At 40.8% G+C, this 10,601-nt stretch overlaps 2 protein-coding genes across 5 annotated transcripts; one reads left to right on the top strand and one right to left on the bottom strand.

The window, feature by feature from the left end:
- Positions 1 to 666: 666 nt before the first annotated feature.
- phb (prohibitin) lies at positions 667 to 4,005 on the bottom strand. The gene is made up of 7 exons (XM_074696459.1): positions 3,900 to 4,005; positions 3,251 to 3,344; positions 2,943 to 3,104; positions 2,532 to 2,674; positions 2,318 to 2,434; positions 1,795 to 1,890; positions 667 to 1,670 (listed from the first exon to the last, which is right to left on the bottom strand). The coding sequence occupies exons 2-7, from the start codon at positions 3,333 to 3,335 to the stop codon at positions 1,458 to 1,460; spliced, it is 816 nt and encodes a 271-aa protein (XP_074552560.1). The 5' UTR covers positions 3,336 to 3,344; positions 3,900 to 4,005; the 3' UTR covers positions 667 to 1,457.
- Positions 4,006 to 5,068: 1,063 nt separating this feature from the next.
- On the top strand, positions 5,069 to 10,132 carry LOC141809439 (uncharacterized). Of its 4 annotated transcripts, none has more exons than XM_074696457.1 (5): positions 5,069 to 5,170; positions 6,158 to 6,344; positions 6,560 to 6,663; positions 6,749 to 9,154; positions 9,264 to 10,132. In XM_074696457.1, the coding sequence occupies exons 2-5, from the start codon at positions 6,161 to 6,163 to the stop codon at positions 9,474 to 9,476; spliced, it is 2,907 nt and encodes a 968-aa protein (XP_074552558.1). In that variant the 5' UTR covers positions 5,069 to 5,170; positions 6,158 to 6,160; the 3' UTR covers positions 9,477 to 10,132. The 4 variants fall into 4 exon arrangements, with proteins under 4 accessions (XP_074552558.1, XP_074552557.1, XP_074552555.1 ...); XM_074696456.1 differs by having other exon boundaries at positions 6,161 to 6,344; XM_074696454.1 differs by lacking the exon at positions 5,069 to 5,170 and adding an exon at positions 5,486 to 5,579.
- The last annotated feature ends 469 nt before the right edge of the window (positions 10,133 to 10,601 follow it).

The raw sequence follows: 10,601 nt of genomic DNA on the forward strand, positions 1-10,601 counted from the left end.
TTTGCAGTTTTTTAAATTTCAAAATTTTTAAATGCTTGCAAATTTTTGAAATTCATTTTTTTTTTATTTTGGCAAATCTTTAAAATATTAGCATTTTTTTTTAATTTTCATGTTTTAATATTATAGAAATTTTTTAAAAATGTGCAACCTCAGCATTTTTAATTTCATTTAAAAAAAAATTCTATTTTTTATTTTTGCAAATTTATGAAATTAAAAAAAATGAAAATTTGCATTTGTTTTAATTAAAACATTTGAATTTTAAAATCTTTCTCAAATTTTACAAATTTATTAGAAATAAAAAATCTAAGCTATCACATGTTAAAACTTAATAAATTCCAAAACCTTCACATCATTGCTGCTGAAGAAGCTCAGTCCTAGACCCTGTGGAGGTGGAGACTGGCTGGGTTGGAGAGTGGTGGACAGGTTGTCGTCATCTATTTTCTCATGGACCTTTTTGCACTTTCTATACACTTTCTCACTTTTGTTTTCTTGATTGCTGTTGTGACTCCTGAATTTCCCTCTCCGGGATAAATCAAGTATTTTCTATTCTATTTTCTATTCTAATGTGGAGATAAAGTAGATTTTGTGTGTCCAGAATGGCCTCAATCCAGCTGAGCTGGGGGAAAATGGCTCCTATGGAAGTAAAGGTTGCAGACCCCTGGGTTAGAAAGACATTTCATTTTATTGAGTTGAGACACTTTTGAGACATCAGGCTTACACTTGCTCCACACACTAAAGACACAGCCACGACTGTAAAGACTGAAGGAACATCCTGTTCTGACTGACAGGCACATTCTGACCGACCAGGGCTGGTAACCACAGAAGAATTAGATATGAGCTAGTAAGCAGGATTTTCAGAAACAGCTTTTTCTTTTAAGTCAGAACACAGCCAGTGAAAGTCAAATGAATCAACCATATTTAGAGTCAGTTATATTATTGAATCAAAAAAAAAAAAAAGCCAATCATTGAAGATTGAATGCACGCATTGATGCATTTTGGTCACACTGTTCAGGCCAACAATAAAAGCTGAGTGACGGCAGTTATCATCGATAATTATCATCTATCTCTTGGAGGATACCGTGATTTTCTTTTGATAATGAAAAACCCTTTGTTGCTTTCGTCACATGCAGAGCTAGAACTCTAACGATGTAGCAAAGACATATTTTAAGAGAATTTACTGCATCTTCAATTATTTCAAAACAAAGAGCTATGTATATATATATATATGTTTTTCCTCCACTTCTTCACACACTGGTGGACTGTTTCCATTGCAGACTTCTCACTGTGTCTCCCACCATGCTGCGATCAGAAGAGCTCAGTCCACAGATGGTACTAGAAAGAGTGGAAGAAGTGTGTGAGAAGTTAGAAGTCCTTGATTAAATCCTCAACCACCCCTTCCAAGGCCCCTGTGAAGGCAGGTGACAGCGAGAGCCGGATGGACAGGAGGGGAGATTTTATCACTGTGGCAACTGTAGCAATGTGCCCTGTCCTGAGGGCAGATAAGTGACGTTGCGGGAGCGTGAGAGCTGGAAAGCGATGTCCTCGGCTGCCTCCAGCTTACGGAGCTCCACCAGACCATCACCAGCCTCCATCAGGGAGTTGGCGATGAGTAAGGCAGCCTGGGAATCTCCCTCTGCTGAGATGATGGCTGCCTGTTTCTGTTGCTCAGCCTAGAAGAACAAAAAAATGTAACATAAGCTTTCTGATATCACAATCTTCCACCCTTTTGAGTTTTTAACAAGGCGAGGACAGACTGTGAGACTGTGATCTGGATGAGCTGTGTGTTCAAAATACCTTTTCTACGATGAAACGGGCCCTCTCAGCCTCCTGCTGGGCAACCTGCTTCATCTCTACAGCCTCTGTGAACTCCTTACCAAAGGTCAGATGTGTCTGCAAAAAACACAAGAGATGAAACTTTTATCCATGGTAATACATTTTTTGAAAAGACAAAAAACAGGAAACCACAGGAATCTTAACATTGTGTTTATATATTTGAAGAGTTTAAAGGAAGATTAAACGATTAAAATTACCAAGAGCTGTAATACCACCAGGTCTAACAATTTACATACCTCAGTGAACAAAGATTTCTTTGTAACACTTTTAAACAACTAAGATATCCATCTACACCAGAAACAAACTAAGCCTTTCAAATATTTTTTTAACGAGATGTGCCCTGTAGGTTTGTCTAGAGAAAGATTTCTTGTCAGGCAAATTTGCCTCCTGTCTTAGTGTCTCAACTCCTTGATGAGACCAGAAAGGACTCAAGGAGACAGATAATTCAACTGTATTTAGTGGAAAATTTCCAAGAGCTACGTACCAGAGACACATCATCCAAGATGAGGCCAAAGGTGGAGGCTCTTTCTGTAAGGTCCTCGCTGACCTGCCGAGACACAAGCTCTCTCTGGGTGATGAGTTCACCTGCATCAAAACGAGCCTGTGTAGAAAGGAGACACACGCTCAGTTATTTACAATTCAGTATATCACAGCTCATTATGACTCATTTATAACATCTTTCTTTGAGTGATACTCACCACTACAGCCTTCAAGACCTCTGTGGTGATGGATGGCAACACCCTTTCATCGTAGTCCTCACCAATACTGGTGAAGATCCGTGGCAACTGACCGGTCACAGGCCGGAAGAGGATACGCAGTGTGATGTTCACGTTCTGCAGATCTGTGGAGGGAATGATGAAGATAAAAATAAAAATCAGTCTTCATAAATTTCTCCAAGTCTCTCAGTTAAAAAAAGGAGGTTTTGAAATCTTAGTCTCATACTTTCGCAGTTTAATGGAAATTTTAGAAATCTTTCACCATAGATATATGTGGATGTGAATCAGCCTGCTTCTCCTCTGTACCACAGAGCAAATTCACTCATCTGACTTTAAAAGACACAGGCTGTGTGAGAGCAGCATTACAACAATCCAAGCAGATAACTGATGTACCTTTGCTGCCAGTGATGACAGGCACGTTGCGGGGACGTGAGCGACAATCAAAGATGATGGGTTTCTGCACCCAGGGAATGAGGAAGTGGGTTCCTTCGCCAACAACTGCATCTTGCACACCTCTGAAGCGGTCGAATATCACGGCCCGGTGACCTGCATCAACTTTAGGAAATAGGGGAGATAGTTTTGTATTAGAGGCGTGAATATTTCAAAACCTTTTGAAATCTCCAGTAAATATATCTCGTATTTGTTAAATAATCTAAAATTGATAAAGAGCACGCAGGTAAGTGTAATGGAACATAACTCACCATTGAATAGTGCAGAGTTAACAACGCCTCCACCAATGGCGAGGGCCAGCCCCAACTTCCCAATGGACTCAAACAGCTTGGCCATGACAGCAACCTGCAGACAGTAATAAGGTTGATACAATTACTTTACATTATGGGGATTAGTCGAATACAAGTAAACCATTTTAATGTTATTGACGATACTTAGAAAGTCTAAATCCGTCCCATCCAATAATAACTGGCAGTGGCCTTGTGCTGAGATGCCAGGGCTGAGGGATTGAACTAACGTAGCTCACATGCTAACATTAGCTCTGCGGCTAGCTGGTTGTGAAGGGGAGCAGCTGTCAGGGTAATTCAAAGACAGCTCGACTTTAACTGAGCAGGAGAGTAACAAATGTCATAAACATGCCCTTAGACACCTGAAAACAGGCATTAAACTATTGTAGGGGAAGAGAAAACGGCACGCCGGGTGGCTGTAAGCATGTTATCTCTAGCTACTGGAACATTCAGTGAAGGCTCGTGCTCGTCCTACTCAACTCTTTAATAATCCGTCAACAAGAAATATCAAACAAACTCACATCTTCGATTACATTTAGTTATTATCAAACGCTTGTTTGGTTGACAATTAAGGTAATTTTTATATCACAAACTGACAGCGTGCAGGACTCACCTCAGTGTTACGCAGATCTCTGTGACCTCCAATGGACACACATGAAATATGGACCCTACTGCGCCTGCGCGTTGTGAGACGCAATCCAACCCCTGATTGAACAAAACGTTGGTCTCTTCTTCTACGGTTTGAGCGTGGTTTGTTGTCTTCAATGCAATGATGCTTTTTACTGCCACCCATTTTTTGAGGGCTTGCTTGAGATTGAACGAGTCCTAAAACTCACTTTTACAGACTTGCTTTGAAGTAATTGCACTACTTTGTTGCATTTTGATTTTAATAGAAGTAATTTACATATCTGTTATTTTGCTTCTTCTGTCGCCATCAATTATTTGCTCGGCTGATTATTGTTTTTATCTTTATTTATCTATTTATTTTTATATCATTGTTCCTTTTGAATCTCCCTATTTCATGTGATTTCCTTTTTCTTTTCTTCCAGATTTTTTTTCCTTCCAATGTCTTCTCTTTATGTCTTTGTAATATGAATGTTAATCATGTTGTCCCCCTGATTCTCTGCCATGTTTTTTGTCCTATCAAAGCATTTTGTAAACATTTGTTTTTAAAGGTGCTTTGAAAATAGAGGTATTATTGCATTGGATTTTTATTAATTATATTATACTTTATTGTGTTATTTAATATTATATTATATTATATTATATTATATTATATTATATTATATTATATTATATTATATTATATTATATTATATTATATTATATTATATATTATATTATATTATATTACATTTTATTATATTGTTGAATATCAATTATATACTTTTTTTTGTTTGTTTGTTTGTTATTATCATCATTGCTATCATTATTATTACTATATTTTTAGTACTTTTATTGTTATTGTCTTTGTTTTGTCCAAAACAAACTTTGCCACTACTACTACTACTATTACTGTTTTGAAAACGGTTGCTCTCTCAATCTTTTTGAAAAAGTGATGATTTTAGTATTTTTTTTTACCCCAAGATTGAGGCAATACGATTTTTTAAATTATTATTTTAAAATTTCATTTAAAAATAATAACAATAATCTGAGTATCAAAAACGTATGGGGGACTCTAAAAAGTAAAAAGTGCACATTTGAATACAAATAAATGAATAAATAAATGTTGTTGTATGCAAGGAGACGGCCCTAGGTCGCCCCCTCGCGCTGACTCATGAAACCAAACGGGAGGTTATTTCGTAGTTTCACTTTTCCTCCTCGACACAGACAGAAAGACGGTTTCTGCACGATCCCAAAACAACGCCCTGTAACACTATTCAGGTCAGTTTAAATGTCTTAACCAGTTAATACATGTGTAACTGATGATAACAGCGGCGCAGCCCAGGGGAAGAAAGGCGGATTGAGCGAGGGGCTGAATGTCAGTTTGAGATTTTCCTCACTTCCTTGTCACTGAAATCTGCTAAGTGTCTGTACTCGATACTTTGACGTAGACTTCATGGCATCTTGTCCCAATATTCAGTCAAGAATTCCCAAATTTTCATTATTTTAAGTTATTTTGGGGATTTCAGCCTTGTGCTGAGAGGACAGGACAGTAGCCAAAGCAGGAAGCAGAGGGGGGAGTGGGGAAGACAAGGAGCTACAGGTTGGATGCGAACCCGGATGACCCGCTCGGAGGTTCGCCTCACGAGACACGTAATCTGGACCATTGGGCTAAATTATGCTACAAAAGGTGAAATATCGACATAAAGTAGCAAAAACTTTTTATCTAATGTTTTTGAGGAATTTTGATATGTAGCACTACAGAAAATACTGATTTACGGCAGTTACTTTATTTTATCGGTTAGCTAGCCAGAAGGAGGTCTGGGGAATAGATTAATGAACGGACAGGAAGCTCCAAGATTTAAAAAAAAAAAAAAATGAAATTTTTCAAAATCTAAATTTTATTGACAAAAGTTTACTTTTATACCAAACAGTCGGTGTAATAACTTTTAGAAACAACAATCCCCTGTGAATATTTTCAGAGGATCTGCTGTTGCATGATCATATTTCTAACCTTAATAAGTTATGTTGATGTAGTATCCTAGTAACCCCCTGTAGGTGGTGTAACGTTATCAGATATGTCCTTCCTTTTGACAAGCAATGCCGTCTCTAACCTAAGGTTTATGAACTCTCTGTGAAGATGCTGTAATTTTCCTTCTGCCATCATCACATTGCTGCTCACACTCACATGATCATAACATATTTGGGCTGTGTATTGCATCATCCCTGAGAGTTTTTTCTCAACAGCTGTCTTTGTTTTTCTCCCAGCAGATGGCGGAGCAGGGCAGGACTGTGAGGGTGAGTGGTCTGCCTGCAGACATTGAGGATAACAGGCTGAAAGACAAGCTATTAATCCACTTTCTGAGGAGCAGGAACGGAGGAGGGGAGATTGAGTCTGTCACTATTGAGGAGGCAACGCCAGTTTGTGCGCTCATCACCTTTGAAGAGAGTGGAGGTTGGTTAAGTCTGCACGTAGACATCTTAGCGTACAGATTTTGTGAAACCACAAACTTTAGCTGCAACATTTTGCACAGTAGTCAGTAACACCACTGATTTACACTCAGTCTGACTCTTGGCATGCAAGTCAATGGAGCGGCCAGCAGTGAAAGAGCTTAGTCAGGATTTCTCACAGACAAGGATTGATTCCCTCTGGTGACCCCTCTCACACAGTGGCACAGAGAGTTATTCAACATGGCCGCCACATTCTGGAAATGGGTGGAAAGAGACACAAAGTCATCGTCACTGAGCATCAGGAAAGCCTGGACCCAGATAAGGTGTGTTTCTGAAGAATGCTGGGTGATGCGGTGAGAAAAAGCTGGATATTGAGTCAGATCTGTTTGTCTGTTTCTGCCGTCACAGGTCATCCCGAGTTTATCTGCAGATGTCAACTGCAGCCAGCTTCCCGGGGGAGTGAGTGCACTGAGAAGCCTGCACAAGAGCCACCCTGATATCCAGATAAACCACGCTACAGAGGACGTGTGCACGTTGCAGGGGGCTTACTCCAAAGTCCAGGCTGCTTTAGCACAACTTCTCGGCCATCCTGGAGGTCTGGAGTGTGCAAAAACAGACGACACGGGTCAACCCACGATAAGTGGCTCCACCTCAGCTCAGAAAGTGCAAAAGCCTGAATCAGATGAGTCAGATCAGCGAAGGAAACCCAGTAAAGAAAGTCAGCAAAAGGAGAAAGATCACAGCAGAAGAGTGATGGAGGACAGACCCAGCTCCTTCTGGCACCTGACACCTGGAGGGTTCGGCTGGGAAGACACGGGCCAGACGGAGGGTGCAGCTTCGCAGCCTCCCGAAGAGGACTTCTCTCTTATTGTTGATGCAGACATGTTCCAGTATCTGCAGAGACATTGCTTAAAGGAATACCAGAAGATACTCAGTCAGTACGGTGTGGACGTGGTGGATGTGACCAATCAGGGGTTGACTACGCTGTTTTTAAAAGTTGCATCAGAAGAACAGGAAGATGGACGAGGTGTGGAGCGCATGAAGCTGGCGAAAAGGTCACTCAGCCAGCTTTACCAAGACAACGAAGCCAGAATCCGCAGAGCCCAACTCCCTAAAAACATCCTGACCCCAAAGGGGGGACTCCAGAGGGCGATGGAGAACTTAAGCATCAGACTTCCCAAACTCCTTCTCAATGAAGACGAGAAAAACGTTTACATCATCGGGAGCAGCAGTGACGTATCTGAGGCAAAGCAGTTTCTCCTCCTGGACCACGGAGAAGAAAAAGAGGATGTAGCTAGTCTTCTTAGATATCCTCCAAATGATTCAGGTGCAGCATCCTGTGCTGATAAGCGAGAGTCCACCTTCATCTCCTCTGATGTGGATCCTGATCGGATGAATCAGCTGCTGAGGTCAGAAGAGGATGAGAGGAGAGAGGAAGGAGCCAGAAGGTACAAACTTGCAGCTCGGTTTAAGGATTCAGGACTGGCTGCGTTAGGTAATCGGCCGACTGACTTCAGCGTACGAGGGCTTTCATCTCCCAAGAAACAAGCGCAAACAGGGACAACGTTAGGGAGTGATGTTTTATCAGGAACAGCAGATATTCTTGGTGCTGCACTTGCTCCTGTGAGGAGTAAAACTCCCTCAAACTCACATTTGAGTTTAACCGATACCCGACCAAAGAGTGTAACTGACCCGTTTAGTGCAGCTCGGTCTGGATCCAGCTTGAAGCGAGCCAGCAGTTTCTCTGGAACGCCTCAGCAGAAGGCCCAGATCATGGGACAGAAGAGTCAAGACGACTCTGTGAAGATGAGATCCAGGTCCTCGAGCTTCAGTAACCAGACAGGCGGGCACAAACAGGAAGCATACACAGCAGAGATGACGGTTCCCTCCGTGATGTGGAAGCACATAAAAACAGCGTATAACACCCGGGTGGAAGACCTCACCTCTGATGTTCAGGTTAAAGAGAGCGGCACGAAGACAGGAAGTGATCTGACTGTCACGATCAGAGGAGCGACCCCCTCCAAAGTGAGCGCGTGTCAGCAGGGTCTGCAGAGGCTGGTGGACTCTGTCAGCATGGACTTCTCTGTGCAGGAGCTGGCTCTGTCAGAGCTGGGGATCACGGACCGAGCCGATGAGAACTTACAGGCGTGTTGCGCTGAGGTGCGAAGCCAGTACAAGAAAGTTACCATCATGGTTTTAAAAAACAGCTTATTCCTGCTTGGTCCCCAAAAGTTGTGTTTTCAGATAGGCGCTGTTCTACGGGAAGTCTTCTCTGGAGTTTCAGCCCCAAATCCTGAGCAGTTTGACCTCAGTGGCCCGTCTGATTCCTCCTTTTTACGAACCAATGAGGAGAACGGTGCTGATGTTCAGGGCTTTGGTGATTCACGAGTGATGCCTGAGAGTGGCACGAGTCAAAGTGATGGCACAGGAAGGAGTCAGGAGAGGAGAAAGCAGCATGGAGGAGACTCTTTAGAGACAGATCTGATGAATGGATCTGTCAGTCCGTCTTTGGGGAGGAAAAACCCAGTTTTTAAGGAGAAAGTGAAGATTGTAGGAAGTAACAGCAGTGTGGGTCGTGTTAACGGTGATGTTGGTATCGGTGAAGGTTTTGCGCCCCTTCAGAAAGAAACTACGAATCCACAGAAAAACCAAACTGAACTCCCTGAGTCTGCAGAGGGAGGCAGGGGTGCAGAGCTGGCAGCGCCAGGAATCTTGGGAAAAATGAAGTCCTCCAGAGTGCCCATCAAAATCCCGGGTCAAAGGAAAGACTCTGCGATCAAGATCACGTACAACATTCCTGATGGCATCCAAGGGGTGAGAGGCTGAGTAGATCTGATAGAGGTTTCTCACTGAAGGATTTTAATTTTTGCCTCTTATTTGATGTTTTGTTTGGTAATTTTACAATGATTCGCTCTTTCATCAGGAGGGTCATCCCTGTCCAGGAAAACCCTTTAAAGGAGGAGTATTCGAAGCTTTCTTCCCTGACTCTGATGAAACGAGGCGGCTGCTCCCCAGGCTGGATCAAGCCTTCAGGAAGGGACTCACCTTCACCGTGATGAAGAGGGAAACTGGGGCTGAGGTCATCTGGGACGGTATCCCACACAAGACCACCGTACAGGGGGGTAAATCAGGGTGAGTATCGCCTTCAGGAGATCACACAACAGCTTCTGAAAATGTTAAAGGTGAGAAGCTCAGAAATTCTGGAACGAGAAGATGACAGCCAGGGGGCAGCAGAGGGCCATTAAGCTGTGTTTTAAGATAAAATGTGACAGTTAGCTTCTGTTTGACACCAGATGACGTCAACATTAACAGAGGTGGAAACTCTCAGAGAAAAATGAAATCCATATGAATTTGATCCAAATACACAATTGATTCTTTAATTAGGGGTACATTTTAAGTCCATGTGGGGACTTTGCTCCAAAGTCACATAACCCATCCTTTTTGGTGTGAACCTTGAAAAAGTGTGTCATGTTTCAGCTCCTCCTCATCAATATTTCATCAGAATGATTGTCTGTACATGGGGCGCATTAACTGTTCATCAACTGTGTTACCAACATTTTCTGCTCTTCTTACTATAGATGTTATAAAGACCAAACTGTGAAGAAAAGGAGCAGAAATATGAGCTGATGGAGGTCAGGTGGTGCCAGGTTCATTATCTAGAGCAGGGGTCTGCAACCTTTACTTTCACAGAAGCCATTTTGCCTCAGCTCACTTGGATTAAAGTCATTCTGGAGCTACAAAATCTACTTTATCTTCATAATACAAACTTTAAAGTGGATAAAATTCCATGAAAACTTAAATCAAGTGAATATTTATCAAAACAAGAAGGTTATATTAATTTACAAAATTAAACATTTAGTGTCTATTTTTTTATATTAAAAATTTTGCAAAATATTAAAAAAAAGAAAAATATTAAAAAATTGGAAAATGTGAATACATTTTTTATTTTTTTTAAAACAACTTGCAAAATTTTAAAAAAAAATTAAAAACATTTAGTGTCTATTTCTTTATTATTCAAAATTTTGCAAAATATAAAAAATAAAAAATGCAAAATATTAGAAAATCAGAAAATGTAAATACATTAAAAGAAGAATTTTAAAACAACTTGCAAAATTTAAAAAATTAAATTAATTTCAAATTTGGAAAATCAAACAAAAAAAATATCAAGAATTTGCAAAAGTTCAAAAACATTTTTAATATTAAAATCTTTGAAAACAATTTCAAGAACTTTAAAATTTAGAAAATTTGACTCTGTAATGTT

The sequence above is a fragment of the Halichoeres trimaculatus genome, unplaced genomic scaffold (genome assembly GCF_033239565.1).
Source record: "Halichoeres trimaculatus isolate MK-OKI-2021-1 unplaced genomic scaffold, fHalTri1.1 fHalTri1_scaffold_20, whole genome shotgun sequence".
NCBI classification, from domain to species: Eukaryota; Metazoa; Chordata; class Actinopteri; order Labriformes; family Labridae; genus Halichoeres; species Halichoeres trimaculatus.